Consider the following 22,022-nt stretch of genomic DNA (forward strand, 5'->3'; position numbering starts at 1 on the left):
CTCTATCACAACAGCGGATTTTCTTGCACCAGCTTGCAACATCCCGTTAGCCCTCCAAAGCATTTCATCGTGCAAATGGTGTCTTCGGCTATTGCTTTCCACTTTGGGTATCTCGAATTACATGCAACTGTCGCTGTTTGCGAATTGAAGCATGCGTCCGGCATGCCCCTTTTTAGGCATCCTGGTATCACTGCGGGATTGCGGGATATTCTAATTTTGGTTGTCTATTTGCATTCGGCGATGCAACCTCTACCTCATATGTAAAATTGCATGTTTTAACTCCCCTTTCTGCATTCTTACCTTTTTCTTTTATTTTTTTATTTCTTTTTTTTTTTTTTTTTTTTTTTTTTTTTTAACAGAGTGTATTTAGTTACTGCATATTCTCTTTTAAATTAAATTTAGCTTCCCGTACAACATGGAAAATTTTACTAATTTTGATTACTGTCTATTTTTTTCGGCGATGCAATCTCTACCTCATATGTAAATTGCATGTTTTAACTCCCCTTTTTATATTCTTACCCTTTCTTTTAGCGTTTATTTCTAATTTTTTTGGCAGAGTGTATTTAACTACTGCATATTCTATTTTAAATTAAATTTAGCTTTCCATACAACGTGGGAAAATTTGATAATTTTATTTTTAATAATGTTATCAGATGTGTATATTCATAGACCTCAATTATGGCTATTTATATTATTGCGTATTTCCGTAAATGCTTACAGCATAACAAAACACGTAACAGCAAATATAGATTTAAAAATTCCATTTCTTATATTATATTTTAGATAATCAGTTATAATATTTATGCAATAACATGAGTAATATACAACAAACTAGGCTTTACTGGTTTATTGGCGTGGTTTTAGAGATGTTAGAACGAAGAAAAATGTCTAAACGTATTTCCAAAATGTTAAGTGATCCCTCTATTGATGAGAATTTAAAGCATACTCAGATGTGAAATTTGTTTCCGGTAAAATAATAAAGGGAGTAATAAATAAGTAAATAAGAACTTCCAGAAAAAAATCTGAAATTTGACGATACCTGAAGATATAAAGATTTTCATAAAAATAGAAAGTTTTAAGAAAAATTCATTTATTTCATTGCAAACGTTTTTGGATAATTTTGACATGAAATATATACTTAAGGCAAAAATGTGATAAGTGATTAAGTTTCGTGTTTTATTTCCTTGAATGGTATAACATTTAAAATCAATAGTTCCAAAATTCCTCTAGGTAAGTTGGCGGTAAGGGCAGAAAGGCGCAACACTCTCGAATCCCACCTGCGAGCTGCATATAAGCATTCTGTACCGTGCCACGCACATAGGGTAAAAAATCCCTCCTCGTGAGTGGATATGACTTCCGATGACATCACTTCTTCTACGCTTAGGAACATTTTGACTTTGCTTTGGCTCGAGGGTATACCTCCATACTGTTTTTACAATTTGTTAGCAGTTCCGAAAACATTATTATGTACTTTGTATTTGTATTGCTATGAGATAACACTTCTTACAAAACTGTAAGGTGGTGAACTTAATATAAAAAAAGTAGTGGTCTTTTTTTCCTCTAGAGAGAAAAAGTATTATTTCTTCTTGTTCCAACTCCGTAAATGTGTACTAATAGAGAGGAGAGAGTTTTTAATAAATATATTCTCAGAGGTTTTTAATAAATATATTCTAAATTTAAAACCCTTCATATTAGAAGTGTTGTGATTATTAATTCCTTATTTCATGTTCATTATGTACATTCTCTGCAGATGCAATCTCCGAAAGCATGAGACAAGTCAATTTTCGGAAATAGAAAACCCGACGTCGGAAGTTAAATAGTACTCACTAAATTAACAATATTTATAATCAGTCTGATAAAGTAAAATTTATTTTTGAAGTTTGACTAATATAGATTTGGAGCAGAGAAACAGATACATATTTTAAATTGAATAATATTAATTTATGAATATTGCCCATTTTTAATGTATAACATCTTTTGTACCTTTGCATAAAAATAGTGTTTGTCAAATAAAGAAATTTCCTTTCTTACATAATTATGTAAGAAATAATTATGTATTAAATTCAGCGACAATACTGAATGCACTTTTTTCTTTCATTTAAGCCAACAGAATATTAGAAATGCTGTAGGATTTTCCACAGTGTAATTTCAAGTTACCATTGAAAGTGAAGAATCTTAAGAACTGATAAACGAATAATCACTTGAGTTCGAGTGACAAAAAACAACAAGATAAAAGGGTAAAATAACCCTTTATTCCAATCAAGTGTAACAGAACTGGAGTTGTACAATAAAGCCGACACTTGGGCTTGAACTTAAGAGACTAAGAATCAAACTAAACTAATTTTAACTAAAGAGATGTAGCCGAAGCTATCAAAATTCTAACAGAGTTGGCCGCTTAAGGCAAATAGGCTGCGAATGTTATCAAGGGCCTAAAGTACGGCCCAGCGTAATAATAGCTTACGAGAGAATATCCTAAAAAGGCGGACGCGTACAGCCAGAATATCTGGTATCTCTCTCTCTCTAAGACAGTAGAACTTTGCGGTTAACTACCGCTCTTCCTCATTAGCATTCAGACGGGATTCTAAAACTGCGTTCTGGCCGGAAGTGGTAAGTTGAAATTAAGAATCAATAGAAAAGGAAGTTTAATTAAAAATTTAACTGTTAATAAAATTAACATAATCCTTACATAGACATGGATAGGGAAATATCATAACATTTGCAAAGGAAATATTTTCTGCAATATGAAAGGAACAGAATGCAACAAAACTGCAATAATAATAATAATATACTCACTAGAACACAATGCCTTTATAGTTGGATCGAGGTCGTCGTGTTTTGATTTTTGCACTAAATTCATGAACTCAGCTATTTGTATAATTTAAGCGCTTAAGATTGCTTCTGATATTAACAGCATCTTTGAAAGATTTCATAATTTTATAATTCCATGAAACAGGAAGCCATATGTAGAACGCTAAAGCTAAATGTTTTCGTTTTAAAGAAAAAGGAACGATAATTTTCACGCTTCCGTGTCATTCGTCGATAACAAAACCGTACAAATTCCGTCTAAGCGTCATTACGATGACGAGAAAATGATGTCATCGAAAGGTATGTCCGATCACAAGGTAGGGATTCTTCCCTATGCCCGTGGCGCGGTACAGAATGCTTATATGCCTGCGGGCTGCTTTTGGTCAAAACGTAGGTAGGGCTTCTACAAATAGCTCTCGTGTTTTACATCAATTAAATGAAGTAAGCTTTAGTTAAATTTCCCATTAACAGTTTTTAAGTGGACATTTTTAGATGCTTGTATTTAGAGTTATGCATGAATGCTAAAAAGGAAGCCAATATTCTACATATACCTAAATTGCTGGCCTACTGATTAGCGTAGCAATTTAAGTATATGTAGAACATTGCCTTTAAAAGTCAACTCTCAAATTCAGTGCGTTACAAGTAAATAAATACAAATGAGAATGTATGAAATGATAAGTTGAAGTTTAAATTCTAGAATCCAAGCAGCTTTCTCATATTTTACATTCTTCTCTAATCTATGCAAAATTACCTTTTGTGGGATTTTATTTATATTGAAATATACATGCATTTTTAATAAGCGAAATAATTTTTTGAATGTTAGCAACATGTCATGAGATATCTTCAAATTGGTAACATTAGTTTTTTACTTTTATTTACGCTTTTTATCATATTTGCATTGAATGGGATTTTAAAGAAACACTGTAATTGAAAATTTAACAAAAAGGAGTCTTTTTAATATATATGCTTCCCCTACATCTTTTTAACGTAATTTAAATATAAAAATTGAAATAAAATGAAACCTAATGTAAATCACAATTTGAAAACCCGTATTATAGTTCAAACTGTCAAATTATGATACACGAAAAGTAAAACCAAAAGAGTTAGATTAAATTTAAAACAGTTATCATTCTAGACTTGCGTGTACTTAACGCATAAATTGAAATTGATGACTAAAGTTACTGTAGAGTGTGTGTGTGTGGTTATGGCAAAGCCTCGAGGGCTATCTGCCTAAGGGAAGAGATGCCTTCGTGGAGGACTTTCTAAGGGAAACTGGCTCGTATACACGTTACACATGGGAAAAACCACGAACCCGTTCGGGGGATTCGAACCTCGGACCGAACTACCAGTGTTCAGCGACTTTACCGCTCGGCCGCTGGTGGGCTTAAGAGGAAATTAAATATTTGCTAAGCATTTTAAGCCAAAAATATTTAAATGATTTCAAGAAATTCTGTGTTCTTGCAATGCTGATCGATATGAAAAGAAATTTGATGCAAATATGGCGTCGTAATGAAATTGTTTTATTTAAATAAATATTGCTCTAACGTGCTTCATCCAGAAATAATGTATCTATATATAGTAATACAATATTAGTAAACTAATATTTGTTTTTCTTTTTTATTAGGATAATTCAGGAAAATATTCCTTGTTTAACAACAAGAAAAGTGGAAGTGAGTTCAGTTGGACAGACAAAACTACTAGTAACATTGTTTATTACAATGCCACGGATCCGTCGGGGAACACAGCCGTTTGCAAATTTGTAGTTAAAGTTAAACGTACGTATATGTCTATTTAAAAGTCTGCGAGTGTCATTCGCGAAGTATCTTTTTCAGCTTTTTTTTTTTTTTTTTTTTTTTTTTTTTTTTTTTTTTTTGTGCATTATCCTTTTTAGGTTATGTATACCGATCGTTTTAGAAAACAGGTTGAATTTATTGATAATAAACTAGCATTATGTATGTAACTAGCATTATGTACCAAGAATGTAAGAAGAGTGGAAAATTTTGTAAATTTATATTTCATAGCCTGGAAGATAAAGTGGCTACCGTAAATTAAGACAAAATCATTGTAAACAAAAAAAAAAAAAAAATCTGCATGGGGAGATTTTTATGCAATTTCGTGAAAACAGAAATTGCGTTGTAAGTTTCCGAATAGAATTTTGATGTTCTGAATGGAATTTTAATCAGAAAACATTTTTCTCACCTAGATGTGACCTCAATACTCTGAGCATTGAAATACGTATGTTCAGGATATATATCTAAAGAATACCACTTCAAACTTTCGTAGAATTACTGTAGGATAGTACCAGGATCTCAAATTCGTAAGCGCAGCGGTCGTAGTGGCAGGAAAAAACGGACAGGGGCAATCTTACAGCACACTCAGTCAGCAAATTAATGAATGCTGAGGGCATGGTGTTGGAGATATAGATCCTTTATACGCTGCATTTATATGGTTGTACTGCAATGTAATTTCTTGAATAGTTCATTTATTTTAATTAATTTTGTTAGCACGTTTTAATTATATTTTTAACAATTCGTTTCCTAATTCTTTGTCTTATTTAAGGTGTTTCTGTTTGTTTCATAACTTATAATTTTCTACATACACAGGATTCTGAATTCCTTTCCTGATCCTCTATAGTACATAAATGATAACTCTTATTCTTTGGCTGCTATGCTTGCTTTAATAACCATATTTAAGATTTTCATCACATTCTTAACTTCATTCTTCTACCTTCATTTGGTACTTGTTCATATCAGTCTCATAATCTGAGCACTCACCTTTAATAATTCCATTATGTAAGTTTATACATAATTTTTTAATTTCATTTAGTTTTTAATTTTCGTAACTTATAACTTCCTGCGTATCTTCAGTATTCTTGTGTTTATCTTAGCTTTTAATATTTTTTAAATGTAATGATTTGTGTCACGTGTTTCTTGATGCGTTTTCTTGCTTATTCAGTTATTTTACTAAATAAAGCTTACAGTTTCCAGATCAGGTAGTACGTTAAATCTTTCAGTTCAATTTTCGCTCAATTTTCAGCTCTACTTTTGAAACTTTATTATTATTTTTATTTAATGAGTATAAAATTTCCAAAATATAAGTATACGAACCAAAATTCAGTGTTTAGATTTATTTTTCACGAAGCATCCTTCATGATTTGACTTGAAACCTTTTTTGACATGCTAATCTTGCGCTCCGTTCATTGGTTATCACATTCTTCCGCATGGCTTCCAGATCGCGATTTTACTTTACAGTTTGTATCACTAACTAGTAACGCAGTAAATGCTAGTTTCTATCGTCATAGAGTAACAATAATTCAGTAGACTTTACCTTCTGATTTATATTTGATTCGCATACACATCTTCTGCATTCAGAACTTCAAAACTACTTCTCATGTGCAAAAATAATCTTTTTATTTTTATACAACTAATGTGATACATATTCGACCAACTAGTTCTACATAACTTCATTATTTGTATAAATTAATGTGAGCCTAAAGCTTTTAAGACATCGACATTTTTCCATGTATTTTTTTTAATAAATACTGTTTATAATTATGACATTGTCTTATGATGCATAGCTGCTTAATTTAATTTTGGGTTTTTCTCTTTTAATATTATTCACAGATTCTTTTGGTGACCGACAGTATACTTTTATTTAATATATAATATATTCTAGGTTTAGCAAACTGTATATTTTTACTTAGCAATGTGTAGAATTACTTTAAAAACATGTGTGTAAGTGTATAAGTATTTGGTGTTGCAGCTTATTCTTGTCCATATTATAATCCACCTGCAAATGGAGTGCTGACTTGCGATACATGGGCAGATGGACGACTATGCAGTGTGTTTTGCCACGAAGGATATGAATTCGTCGGCAATAAAAATGTTCATAAATTATATATGTGTGATCAAAGAGTGAGAAACGGAAAGAGTGTAAGCAAGTGGATCCCATTTCCCTCCGCTGGGCAATCTCCAGACACTTTTAAGGTGCCATGGCCCGACTGTTCAAGTAAGTGAAATTTTTTTTACTGAATTTCTGTCGTACTTCTATAATAAGCTTGTGTCTTAATTAATTTTGAATTTCTCTTGCCCGCGTTACTTTTTCAACAACCATATAATTCAGCATCTAATTTACTCAAAAGCCGAAATTTGGAAGTGTTCATTTAAAATAGGGTGCATTTAAGATGCATATTAATTTCCTAAATATAAGAAGTTATGAAGATTAAAATTAAATTTAAGAGCAATCTTACGTGTTATCCTTCCAAAAGATAAAGATACCGACAGGAAATGTACTTAGGACGAAAATGAAACGTGACAAAATTTGAATGGAAAAGAATATGAATAACATATAAAAGACTGAAAACGGGAATACTTCAAAATATGAATTTATGTGTCCTATTTACTTGCTTTCTCTTCTCATTTCGCGAAGAGTCTCTCTGTTTTCATTCTTTTCACAAAATCAAACTACAGTTTCTGATTTAATCTTTAGTAATTCAAATTCTGTCATTCAATTTAACTATATGCGATAATTGCAGCTGTTTCATAAACGCTTCCATTAAATTTTTCACGTTATATGTTTCTCCTCGTTTTCATCGCTGTTACATATTACAATAAATATTTTACTCTTACCCATATTTATTACATATTTCTTAACACTGTAAAACAGTGTTAAAAAACTATCAAATTCAACTTTATTTCTGCTCTTAACTATATTCTAACGAAAAGCTGACTTTGAAACAATTTAATATTTCTATGCTATCATTCAATAAAATCACAAAAATAATCGTAATACAATAGGTCAGCCCTGTGCAGGGGATCAAAGTAACTAAATAATAGCAATGGTACAGTTTTGAACAATTACTTGAAAACCTCTATTTTCTAAAAAGTGTAATTTAAATCTTGAAATGTTTAAGTTTACCTCGACACGGTGTCGAAGTATATGAAAATAAAGTATATTTTACTTCTCATGTGGACATGCAAAAGTTGCAAACAATTAAAAAAGTGCTTCATTTTCGAAACTTCTGAACAAGAGTGTGTTTGGCTCATAATTGCTACAAATTTATAGATCTTTTATTAGCAGTTATAACAATTAGTTTTATTTCCGAGGCTTGCTACAGCAGTCGTATATCTGTATCAATAGTCATCTTGTATTAAATAACAAAAATCAGTATCTGCCCTTATTTAAGGAAAAAGGAGCTTTGCATTTTGCGCGATGAACAAATGATATACCAGTGCATAGAGAATTTTCATTTTTTTTTTTTCGATTTCCTCATTCAGAACCATGACTAGTATTGTCTCGGCAACTGAAGACATCCAAGACGGGAAGCATATAAGCATTCTGTACCGCCCCAGGCGCATAGGAAAGAATCCATACCTTGTGATTGGACATACCTTTCGATGGCATCATTTTCTCTTGGCGTAATGACGCTTAGGTGGAATTCTTACGGTTTTGTTTTCGACAAATGACACGGAAACGTGAAAAATATCGTCCGGTTTCTTTGAAACGAAAACATTTAGCTTTAGCGTTCTGCATATGGCTTCCTGTTTCATGAAATTATAAAATTATAAAATCTTCCAAAGATGCTGTTAATATCAGAAACAATCTTAAGCAATCTCAGAAGCAATCTTAAATTATTTAAATCATGAATTTAGTGCAAAAGTCAAAACACGACGATCTCGATCCAGCTATAAAGTCATTTTGTTCTAGTAAGTGTATTATTATTATTGCAGTTTTGTTGAATTCTGTACCTTTCACATTGCAGAAAATGTTTTTTTTTTTTTTTTTTTTTTGCAAATGTTATGTTATTTCCACATCCATGTCTATGTAAGGATTACGTTAATTTTATTAACAGTTAAATTTTGAGTTAAACTTCCTTTACTATTGATTCTTAATTTCAACTTACCACTTCCGGCCAGAACGTAGTTTTAGAATCACGCCTGAATGCTAATAAGAAAGAGCGGTATTTAACCGCAAAGTTCTACTGTCTTAGAGAGAGAGATACCAGATATTCTGGCTGCACGCGTCCGCCTTTTTAGGCTTTTCTCTCGTAAGCTATTATTACGCTCGGCCGTACTTTACGCCCTTGATAGCTTCGCAGTCTGTTAGCCTTAAGGGCCAACTTTGTTCTAATTTTGATAGCTTTGGCTACATCTCTTTAGTTAAAATTAGTTTAGTTTGATTCTTAGTCTCTTAAGTTTAAGCCCAAGTGTCGGCTTTATTGTACAACTCCAGTTCTGTTACACTTGATTGGAATAAAGGGTTATTTTACCCTTTTATCTTGTTGTTTTTGGTCACTCGAACTCAAGTGATTATTCGTTTATCAGTTCTTAAGATTCTTCACTTTCAACGGTAACTTGAAATTACACTGTGGAAAATCCTACAGCATTTCTAATATTCTGTTGGTTTAAATGAAAGAAAAAAGTGCATTCAGTATTGTCGCTGAATTTAATACACTTATGTAAGAAAGGAAATTTCTTTATTTGACAAACACTATTTGTATGCAAAGGTACAAAAGATGTTATACATTAAAAATGGGCAATATTCATAAATTAATATTATTCAATTTAAAATATGTATCTGTTTCTCTGCTCCGAATCTATATTAGTCAAACTTCAAAAATAAATTTTACTTTATCAGACTGATTATAAATATTGTTAATTTAGTGAGTACTATTTAACTTCCGACGTCGGGTTTTCTATTTACGAAAATTGACTTGTCTCATGCTTTCGGAGATTGCATCTGCAGAGAATTTACATAATGAACATGAAATAAGGAATTAATAATCACAACACTTCTAATATGAAGGATTTTAAATTAAGAATATATTTATTAAAAACCTCTGCAGGATATATTTATTAAAAACTCTCTCTCTCTCTTTTCTATTAATACACATTTACGGAGTTAGCACAAGAAGAAATAATACTTTTTCTCTCTAGAGGAAAAAAGACTACTACATTTTTTACATTAAGTTCACCACACTACAGTGTTGTAGGAAGTGTAATCTCATAGCAATACAAATACAAAACACGTAATAATTATTTCGGAACTGCTAACAAATTGTAAAAACAGTATGGAGGTGTACCCAAAGCAAAGTCAAGGCGTTCCTAAGCGTGGAAGAAGTGATGTTATCGGAAGCCATATCCACTCTCGAGGAGGGATTTTTACCCTATGTGCGTGGCACGGTACAGAATGCTTATATGCAGACGGAAACAGCGGGCCCATTTGTTTTCTTTTTATGCTTTTCATTCATAAGTTCACTTCATTTGTGTCATTTACGCCTCACGAAAGCATTGCTATATTTGCATAGTGCATCTGTTACTTCAGTTTTCCTCTTCACAGCAGTCATGCATTGGCAATTCCATGTCAATTAGGTATCGAAAGATTCTTATGTACCACGTTTTTGACTGGATCGCTTTCTTATAATACTTAAAGTTAAATCTAAGTTATCAATATCTTCTGTAGATATATTATACACCTTTATGACTTTTGGATATGTAATCATTTGAAAATCATTCTTGAACATGAAGAAACTCAGTATGTCCTCAGCTGGTCGGCTTCACGCAAATAATAATAATAAATATACTAGTTTGTTTTTTTACTAAGTCACTGAAGATAAATTCACTTCAGTGTTTGCAGTTTTCTCAATGAACGATCTTCGTCCCCTTTTCTTCCGTTTTTCAGCTTTATAACACACATCCGCAGCCGCATAAATGGACATTACGTGGACATACATCTCTCTGTTTCGCTTTATCTAACTGCTAACCCAAAAGCACAACCAAACAAGTTACCATGAACAACAAGGGCCAAACATATATGAACCAATCAATATAAACATATATCAAACATATGTGAACAAATATGAAACAAATAATTTACTGATTAGAAGTGTCTATAATGACTTTAGTACTAAACGTTTTGTAGGGATTTCACATAGAAATTTCAACTTTCATGAAAATTTTTATTTTAGCTATTTTGAGCTATTTATCAAAGAAATACGAAATAAAAACTCCTTTTAACTTAAGGTCTCTAGCCATTCACAATTTGCTATATTCACTCTGCTAGAATTTCATTCGGCGTGTAACTGGTGGCAACACCTGAGTACAGCGTGTTAGAAGAGGTCTTTTTCTGGCCTGAAACTTAATTTTTCCAATAGCAGTTTTTCCAAAACCACCTATTTCATGCGACTTTAATTTAGTCACTTAGTTTTAGCGAAGAGCTAAAAATAAATATTTTTTAGTTTCTTACATTGCCCCATAAATTGCGCGAATTTTGCTTGATCGAGAATATGTGTGTGAGTATGCTATTACTAAATTGTAATAAGGTCATTTCTGCACTCAAGTCGCTAATTAAATTTCATTCCTTAACAGTTCTTTTTTTCATATGTGCACAAAAGTTAATCTTTGTTCCGACAGAAGCATTAATTAAAGCCTTAATTATTGGCTGCGGTATTCATGCACGTTTTCAAAATAAGAGGTAAATATTTAAAGCTAACTCTAGCTTTGATGAAGTAAAAATTTTACTGAATAAATGAATTTTAACTGTCACCTTTTTATGGATCTATTAAAGCAATAAAATTTCAAACTTTGCGTCGCTCATTTTTAACAGGGATATCAAATATTGTCTCTTTATTTGTAATAGTTTTACAAATATCTGAAAACCATTGCGCATGTGCATGTTGATGTACTACAATTTTTGAAAAATCTTAGTTCCCTTCATCACTACTTTGAAGTTATTTCAGCTTAAAACACTTTTTTGTCTCATACCATGTTGTGGAGAAAAAGCAAACTTTTGTCCATCAAAGTGTAACGAAAATTTTTCCTTTTTGTCTCTCTCACAGAAATGCGCAGCCCTAAAGCTCTAAACATTTCATTGGAAATGTCGTATCCCGTGCAATACTGCACAGAAGAAGTTATAAAGGAAATGAAAGAAAGGTTTATCAAAACTCTCAAGGTATTTTACTTTGTTTTTTTCTTTATAGACTTCAGTTATATTCATCAGTTTTAATAGCAAAAAAATGAGTCTTAAAATTAAAATCTGGTAGAACTGTCATTCAATAAAGTAAAACGTAAAAGCTGTAACATTTGTAAAAGCTGTAACGTTTATAACATTTAGCAAGCATTGCTTGCTAAATGTTATAAATCCTAGAGTAAATTCAACGTAACTTAAAGATCTGATAAATTCAAATTCCCTCATGAAGCTAAACAATTTGGCTATGTATTCATACTAAAAAATTATAGTAAAATATATATAAGCATATATATTTGTAATCATTTACATCAGATTTTGTACTGAAGATTTCCCGAAAAAGAAATTTTGTAAGCTATGTCTAAAGTATGGAGCTAACTTTAAATCTCCGAAAACGCAACTTTGTAAGCTATGCCAAACAAACCTTAATAAACCTTAATAACCTTAATTTACCTTAATAAGAAATATTACCACGTCTGACCTTAATACAAACTAAGTCGCAACGTTCCATACCTTCAATTAAGCGTTCAGCTGCATCAGATGGCAGCAATTGGAATTCCTATATTAAGGCAGTTTCCATCTATTTTAGAGTAACTGGAGGGATATAGGGACAGAAAGAGCAAGTCCAATAGCATCCCAAAAACCTTCGATGTGTTTGAGGTCAGGTTAATATAGTGGCTACTCCATGCGAGCAGTACAGTCAAAAGTCGTTAATCCGGACTCGTCGGGACTTCGGCGATTCCTGATTATCGATTTTTCCGGATTATAGATCATCAGTTTAAATCTGGTAAGATGGCATGCAAAAATTACAAAATTAAAAATATGAAACCGTAATTTATGAAATAAAGAACAATTACGAACTAAAGGGTATCAAAATTTACAAAAAGAAAAAGCTTAATATTTATTTGTTTACTTTATTAAACATTCCTTCAATGTAAGTTGCTTCGTTTCATGTGATAATACTTTCTCTTTAATTCTATTAAACAGACATAATTTCTTGTTTAGTTACAAAGTTCCGCTGTTCAAGTCCTATAATTGCTGTGTTGAGAATACCGACTAATTTGTCAATCCAAATGTTTTCGTTTTCAATAACCTCTGGGTCACTTTCTTCACTATCAGAAGCGAATTATAATGACGAAGAACTTGATTTAAATCATATCAAAGACGGAGATGAAATACTACACTTAGTACGGAATTATAAACCAAATAAAATAAAAACATCTACCCTGAAGTAAGGATAGTGCTGACAGATCAACTTCCAATCCTCGGCGTGAAATTGATAAACAGATTTCGGATTTCAAAACATACTTTCGCTTTGTAGATACAAATTACATATTAGTAAATATATATCGGAAATTCTATATGACATAATCTTTCTAATCTATCATAATTTAATAATGACGTTTCTACCCCCCCCCTCTGCCGCAGAGCAGCGTGAAATTGATAAACAGATTTCGGATTTCAAAACATACTTTCGCTTTGTAGTAAATATATATCGGAAATTCAATTTGACATAATCGAAATTTCAAGCTTACTTTTATAAAATTGCTCTAACAGTCTGCAAAAAATAATAGGCCGGATCCAATTCGAAGATTAAGGAACAACGCAATCTGCAACATTAACTGAATTAGATAACTTTAGCTTAGCGTATTACTTCGTTACACATTAAACGCGTATGCGCACAAACATATTCGCAGCCGTAAGAGTCTTACGCGCTCTCGTAAACGCCTGTGCGCATGCGTGAACGCGACGCATGCGCAGAAAGTTTGTAGCTTTGAGGTCCGGATTATAGATCATTCTGGATTATGGGTGTCCGAATTAACGACTTTTAACTGTATCATCACTCTCGAGTTATTATGAAAATTTGCTTACGTGGATGTGCACTGCAGTCCACAGGAATAAATGGACGACCAGCTGGCTGAAGAGCACAGTAATACAGAAAGGTCAAGTATTTTATCTCGATTGCTTCGTGTTGTCACAATATCTGTTATATAGATGTACTGATCGGTGCAATATTTCAAAGAAAATCCAGTCTACTCCATAACACTACTGCTACTGAAGGCGTGATGTTCTATAATATGACAGGAATTATTCCGTGTTGTCTGTGTTTTTTTTCCAGATTAAGGTCTACAAATTTATTCAACCAAAAAACTTAACTCATCTGCTAGTAACACGTTAGTCTGCTTAGTTGGCTTTCCTCTACAAATGCTGAAGACTCCATTCGAGTTGTGCTTCTCTGAATTTGACGCTTAAGGGAAGCCAAGTTCATAGTACTTAGGTATAAAGTATTTTATATTGGAGTTTTGTCGCACAGAAGTCGCAAATATCAACCTTCCTAATGTTATAATAACCATAGCTCTTAGGGTTCACATGTTCACTTGCCCATTGCGCTTACCTAATGAAGCCATATATTTATTATCAAAGGGTGCTATAATACTTGGAAGATTCGTAATAAGTCTCAGAAAAGTGCCAAGAATAACAGCAGTCGTTGTAGATGATATTGAAACACAGAAGTTGTTTACACATTTTTAGAACGATTTCTAATAGGTATAAAAAGATAATTTGGAGAAAACATTTCTGGCAGAGCTTATTATTTGAAATAAGAAATGTCGTTTTCTACTTTAAATTTATTCATCTTTCAAAATGCTGTGGATTGAAGGATATTTGCATTTTACGAAGAAACATATTCCTATCCCATAATTCAGGACGTTGTAAAATGCATGGTATAAAAATTCCTAATCGGAAAGAGGAAAAGAGTCAGTCAGTACCTCTACATGGAAGAAGACTCCAAAGGAATATCCAAAAAAGCTACATACTGTTTCTCATCTTTCTAAGATTAAATCATTGGTAACAACAGAAAATTTACCGACGCAAAAATCAATCGCAAAGTCTTTAAATACTTCTGTATCAACAATAAATAATGTAATAAACCAAGATTTACAACTTATAAAAGCTAAAAAAACATAATGTTTTTCAGCTTATGTGGAGATGCGTGACTCAACCCAGAACAATTTGTAAAACTGTGCATGGAAACTATATTTAGGAGGAGATAAGTGGAAATACGTTATGACCCTTGATGAAACAAGGGTTTACTTAAATGACTGAAAGAAGAAAGGTCTTTTTGTTACAGAAAAGGAAGAGAAAAAAATGTGCAAGCTGGATTCCGTCGATGCAAAGAATTAAAAATACGAAGAGTGAGGAAAATTGTTAAAACCAAGTCAGCGTACTATCAGTAGAAATTTTTACATCCAATATTTGCAGAAGAAATTCCATTTCTTTATTCTAATGAATATAAAAGAGTGAAATTTCATTAAAACAAAGCAAAAATCATACTTTGAAACATATGACTAGATTTCTTGAAAAAAATGGAGACTAATACAGGTGTCGCATACATTTCCAACGCATTCTTGCGAAGTCCCCTAATATTTCACTTATGGACTGTTGTGCTTTGGTCTCTTGAAAGAGCACTTTTAATCTCAAACCCTCCACCGAACCTAGAAAGTAGTAAAAGAGGCATGCATATCCATACCTCTGAAAATTTTACGAAAAGCCCTTCCATCATGGAAATTACGATGTAGACTTATAGTCTAGACTCTAGAAAATAGCCTGTTAGATCAAATATTTAAAATAAAACATTGCGTATTTAAAAAAACTGTGCATTTTAAACATTAAACGATTCTGAATTCTTTCTAAAAATGTGTAAACACTATCTGTATTTCATAGTAGTTTTTATCCACTATAGTGCATAATTTAACTGGACATAAATAGGAATATATAAATATCACTGAATCATCTGTTAAAAGTTAATTAGTCAGTCGGAAAAATAAACAAATTGTATAGCCATTCATTTTTTTGTTTCAAATTGACTTCTGCTGAAATACAAGTGTAATATAAACAAAAACAAACGCAGAGGCACCCGTGACTTCTGTTATTTACACTATATTCTTTTCGTTTTGAATATTTTTTTAATTCACTTAACAAAGTTAACTCATTCCTCAAAGTAAAATATTTGAAAACATGAATAAAATGTTCATAATATTTTCCTGCTGGTTATAAGATTTATTTTAACTGCCCTTGGATTAACAGTGATTTTGAGTTACGTGAATGTTACCCAAGTAACATCTATCACCCAGGAATTGATTGCAGTTGTGTTAGCCTAAAACAAGTGAAATGCATTTAAACTTTACTTTCTATAAATGCAATTATTAATTTTATTGAAATTCTCGTTAGAAAAATTAGATGTGATGTTAGCACACAAATAAATATTTTATATCATAGAATGTGTCAGTCTTCATTGCATAGATTAAGATTCTCCTTCAAGACATTAGTTATACCCGGAAGTCAGTTGTAAGAGCTTAGGTTATATCTGAAATTCTAAAAGGTTGTAAATGTTGTTTCTGAAAACAAATCTTATCAGAAAATATAATTTCATTGCTATGATTTCTTTTTCCTGAAATTTTATTATTTTTTATTCTTTTTATCATAACTGTTTAATCATGTCTTTTAAAATTAATTAATTCATTCACAAATAAACATTCTGCATTTTATATGGGAAAAAATATGAATTAAAATCAAGAAATCTGAGGTTTATTAAAAATCATCTTCGATTTTAAGGTCATTCACACCATATATGCATCACTGATTTTAATCGCTGTTTTCAGTTCAAAAATATTGATTATACGACTTTCAGTTTCATTTGAACTAAAGCATGCAGTCTCCTTAAAAGCAAAATGTAGTTTTTTCCTTGGCGAACTAATTATATGCTGTAAACTGTGTAGCGTCAATTCTGATCACCATGACGTTTTTAGTCATAGCTCAAACGAATAATATACAACTGTACTGTATTAGGATTTGATAGTACTTATTATTAGATTATTAGAAGGTTATGTTGTTCAATAATATTGTCAAGCTCGTGATGATGAGTTTATTTTGTATATAATTACACGTTACCTCGAACGTGTCCTAGACACAGTTTATTCCTACAAAATATCATTTTTAAACGTTAGGAAAGTTTTCACTAATAGCATTTTGAGTGATGCTTTAGCAGTGAATGCCAAGGGTTGTAATGCTTCAACTTCTTCATAGCCCCTAAACGGCACAGGTTCATTATGCCATGAGATATTGCTGTATGGCATTATGTCGAAAGGAAATGCTTTTTTAGGGATACTGTCTATTTATAACTTCATGAATGTGAACTGTAAACTTGGAAATCTGCAGTGTGATTTCCTTTGATTGCTGTCTATAGGAAAGAGGAAACTTACTCTGGCTCAGAGAATGCTATGCTTGCAAGCAGGAACACTGGGATCTGAGTAGTTTACTGTTTACTCCGGATGAAAACTATTCAGTGATTCACTCATTGCCATCATGGGAAGAAACCTGCTAAAAGGTAGGCTTTGACATTTTAGTATCATTATGATGATGGTGGTATCATAGTGTAGAGTGACATTTTATTGGATTCCTGAGCACTTTTCTTATAACTTGATGGAAGAATTGTCATTATATATTACTCGAACTTTTCAGTGGGATAGTAAAGTTCTAGAACATCTTTTAAGTGGGATAGTAAAGTTCTAGTTCCTTTTTATGTTTTATAGTACAATCCTATGTAAAATTAGTTTATCATATAAATACTTGAATGTGGGATATCTTTTCTACGCAAAAATTAATAAACTACCCTTATTCAAATGTTATTTGAGCAAGATTCCATATTGTTCACATTTGTTCACTGTTCAACATGTGCCTAAGTTCGGGAGCTTGAGGTAATGTATTAAATCTCTAACCACCTGAAATGTTTGGAACAGCACTGGACGAGTTTTGCGGATAAACTTGAAGATTTGCGCATTACACCATCTTGAAGATAATTCTGTATTTTCTGTATTTTTTTAATTTTCTCTTTTTTTGGGAGTAAAATATTCACATATCGAGAGCTGTCTGGTTACGGTTATATGATCTGAAGAGTTTCAAATATAATCCTTAATTTTTGAATAGCAGTTTAATGTTACGGAATTCAAACATGCTGCATAAAACTTCAAATAATGTCATTTAGAAATGTTTTCATTCTTTAAAAATGTTTTCAGATATATTTTTAAATATTTATATTTAACATTTGCTTATCTGGAATAAAACCATGTTTAAGGTAAAATAAACAACTACAAAACCGTATCTTTTCGTAGGTTCAGTCTCAGAATGAAAAGATTTTTAAAATGATATGCCCTAAGGACAAGGGCTGCAGTCCTGAAAATGTAAACATAACTTGCAGCGAAGCACTATCAAGAGTTAGGAGGAGTCTCAGAATAAGTGATGTTCACGCTGCTAAACCCTATGAATTGGAGATCCTGAAACATTCGCCTAGTGAGTCTAGATATCGTCGATTCCTGAAGCCAGATGTGCATCCAGTACTCAAAATTTCATTTAGTTTAGAGTTGCATACGAATGAGTCTGATACCACGGAGGAGAAACCGAATGTAAGTATGATTTCACTTAAAGACTTTATGAAAGTGCTATCGAACTGAACTGTGTTTCTTAAAGATAGTAGTAGTGTGTATATATGCATTTCATAAAATCATTTATTATTAAGTTGCTTTAATTTATTTTAAAAATAGTTTATAATGTATGAGATTAAAAATTCATTGTTTTGATCTTAAAAATCAATAATTTGTCTCTCTAACAAAAATTATATACTAACCTTGAACTCCAGATTAGTTTGAAAATTTAGAACTGATTCCATTCATTCAAAGAGAACCACACCAGTTAAAATTAGCTGCTGAATCTCTATATAAATCTAAAAAAATATTATTACTTATGAAGTTTCTGACCGCTAAAGACGAATTCTCAAATAATAAATTTAAATAATAAATTTCAGCACTTTTTGAATTTAAGTCACCAAACAGCACTGCATTGCATAAAGTAGAAGTTAAGTTTACGTATTTTTAACCATCTCTTTATATTGATTTTGTAGCAAATGTTTTTAGCATTGTGTACTTCTAGATGAACAGAACTGATTCGCATTTTTTGTACATTGCTTAGTTCTTGCTGCACTTTATAATATTTTCATTATTGCAAATAATGTTACTATTTTATCAAAAACCCCTTGCTTAGTGTTTTACAAAATTTGGAGTGTACTCTTTGAAGTAAGGTCGTCAAATTGTTTTTGCTTTACTTATGTTAGTGACTGCGTATTAGTTAATGACTGTTTCTTATGTACTGTGTAGCTTTTTGCAGTTCTCAAACTGGTGTTTTTATTCAATTTAGTATAAGCATCTGCTGTAAACTGTGTTATTATTTTGTTAATTTCATCCATATATCTCATCTGTACTGGTCCTTCGATGAAACGTTTCTGATTCTGAAATGAAGAAACCACAGGTAGCGGACTCTAACATTCTTTATTTGAATGGACTGCTTCACACAACCCGAAGTACACATGATTGATGAGCCACCACATTAGGCTAAAATAAGCGCAGTTGTCAGAAAAGTCATTCAAGTTGCTACCAGTAACACTTCTGGCGAGCATTACTTGCCCTGTATGCTCCTTTTCTTCTTGCCTTGTCTCTTCCCGACAGTATACTGATTTAAGCACGATATGACTTCACTAAAACCGTGTCACAATATGAATCCCGTTTGAAACATTCCGGTCCAGTAAATTTTAAAATATCAACACTTAATCAATTATAATTAGTCATACAGAGGTTAAATAATAGAAAAGTATTTAGAGTCTCACTTGTTTGGCAACATAATCAAGACTCTATGTAGATCTAAGCGACTTATCGCTATCTTCTCGACTTGCAGCCAGTTTAATGCTTCATTTACATTTTACAGGGGCGGCTTCGTTTTACACTTGACTTTTCACTGCATAAAGTCTTTTCTTTTCTTTTTTTTTTTTTTTTTTCTTGGTTTCTTATTTATCAGAGCTGAATTTTTTTTTCTTAATTCAAAGGCTGCAGGTTTTCAAATTTCATTTTGTAAGATTTTCATCCACGGTATCTACTAACATGTTCCTCGCCGCAAAAAATACAGGAGGGTATCTTATCAGTGTTTTTGCACTCCTGGCATTGGACACATTAAGTAGATTTTGAGGGGGGGGAGTGTATTTTTAGATCATCACACTTTTACACATATACTGAATAGTGAAAAACTGATTTGGCAGGTACATTCCTTCTCAGCTCGAGGAAAAAAATGGGAAGCTTCTCAGTTTTTCTAATCTTGTAAATCGCTTCACAATGGAGAACTTCTTTCTGCGTCATTAAATATTGCCTCTTCATTTACAGATACTAGAAGATTTTTTTAAACTGCTGTCCTGTGTCTTTCACTTGCTGATACGTTTGGAACCAGATATTCCGTTTTTTAAGAGTTCTAGTCATTTTTCTGAAGTCTGAGGAGTTCTTCACATGAACAAAGATAGAATGAATTTTCATATGAGTCTCGCGATCACAAATTTCTGTAAAGGTTATCGATTTTTAACCAAAAGGTTGAGTTTTGTGCAAAATTATTAAGGAAACTTTCCTTCTTTCAAGTTTTCATTTTCTCAATCTTTTGCTTTTAAGTTTTCAAAGCTGTGGAAAGGTTTTTCATGCTCTATTTCCATGGGTTCGATATTTTTAGAAACTTTAGCAGGATTTCTGAGGACTTTCCACTCATATTTCTGTATGTGCATATTTCTTCAAATATTCGAAGCTTATTCGGTTCTGATTTATTTACCTTTACCTCTGAGTTTTTTGGTTTTATTCAGAAGTGCATCGACAACTTTCTGGATTCCATCTTCATCTATCAATTTTTATTACTTTTTTGGATTGGTCATGCGATCACAGCTTTACGGGGGCATCAGGTTTCTCCTTGTCAGTGTGGAGTTTCACGTGGCCTTCGGAGGTTTGCTTAGCTAAGCCTTTTTTCATTTCTGTATCGGAGAATACTCTCTTAAAATTCGATTGTTTTTGAAACTTCCTGGAAATTTTGTTGAGAATAGGATTTTGTTTTCAAAATTTCATGTGGTCTTGAAGTATGCGGTTGAGTCTGAGAATCAGCATAATCGCTATAATCATCATCCTCGTAGTTATCATGAGTCCTGAAAAACAGTTTGAGGAGCTGCGTAGAGTTTGGCATTTTTAGGTAGCATAAGCTATGTCCAAATTCCATGCAGACGTAGAGCGAATTATCACTGTGTCTGAAAAGAACTTAAAAATCTTAAGAAGTTTTGAGAAACATGCCTATCAAAACACAACTGGAATGCAAATGCACGACTCGTACTTACAAATCAACCACGACTTGTGGCGATGTTACTTAAAGTAACAGCCAAATACAAGTTTAATACCAAGTCTCATAGCCAAAGGTTACACAAATGATTTAACGCGAAGTTGGCTGAAACTTCTCACTTTACAGTAACAATTTAAATGTCGGCAGCTATGCAAAACCAAAGAATGCAATCTTAGCTAAGTTAGCAGAAACCTAGTAACTTAAAACTGAGAGGCAGAAACATTGTTTTTGGATTGTAAGACAACAATCTGAAAACCTCATATTAAATGTTGATAGCTTACTCTGCATTCGGTAGGGAAACGTAAAGGAAAAGTGACAGTAATGATCTGAATCATAATAATTGGTTAAATTAACATAACAGTACCTTACAAGTGTAATCCAAAGCTACACTTAAACAATCAAGTCAAAATATTTCGAGAGAACAGAGCAGCATGCTACACGATCAACGGTTACCGCTCCAAATCTCCGTTCCATATGTCAGAACATATGCACCGTTCGAGTCGTTCCAGCAGGTAAACACAAGTCATTCAAGTTTAGTTCTCGATAACTAAATAAATTGGTGAATGGGATTTTCTTTTTACCCCTTAAGGAGCACAAGTTCTAATCAGTTTCTCATAATCTACTTCTTGAAAATGTTCTTTCCACTACCCACCATGTAACCAACATTGTATAGGTATGTAAACCAACCTTTCAAAGGAATTTATCAAAGAAATGGCTTATTACAGAGCAAAAGGGAACCGAAAACTTTTGAGTACATAAATAAATTTCATTTTAGATATCGAGTTCAGATTGGAACCTCCAATGTTTATAACTTTGCTTAAATTAATATAAGAATCTTTGTTTTGTAAAAGTTAAGAATCTCAACAAAACGTGGCACAAATTTTTGATTTCCTGTTCTAAGGAAAGCGTATGTCCATTTGTTCAGTCACATGCTTAATTCATAGTAATTTTTATTAAAATCTTTCTGATATCAAGTAACTTAATTAAAATTTTGTTACTTCTTATCACCT

The 22,022-nt window shown here is 32.2% G+C and overlaps 1 protein-coding gene across 1 annotated transcript in view; it reads left to right on the forward strand.

The window, feature by feature from the left end:
* Positions 1-22,022, forward strand: part of LOC118202861 (sushi, von Willebrand factor type A, EGF and pentraxin domain-containing protein 1-like) — a 139,873-nt gene that overhangs the window by 48,092 nt on the left and 69,759 nt on the right. The window contains exons 11-14 of the mRNA XM_085807230.1: positions 4,430-4,580; positions 6,568-6,813; positions 11,642-11,754; positions 17,940-18,230. Of these exons, the coding sequence (XP_085663356.1) occupies positions 4,430-4,580; positions 6,568-6,813; positions 11,642-11,754; positions 17,940-18,230 (801 nt within the window). The remainder of the gene's footprint in view (positions 1-4,429; positions 4,581-6,567; positions 6,814-11,641; positions 11,755-17,939; positions 18,231-22,022) is intronic.

This window comes from Stegodyphus dumicola, chromosome X1, assembly GCF_044657685.1.
Source record: "Stegodyphus dumicola isolate Sdum_Otavi_A_Nest chromosome X1, ASM4465768v1".
NCBI lineage: Eukaryota > Metazoa > Arthropoda > Arachnida > Araneae > Eresidae > Stegodyphus > Stegodyphus dumicola.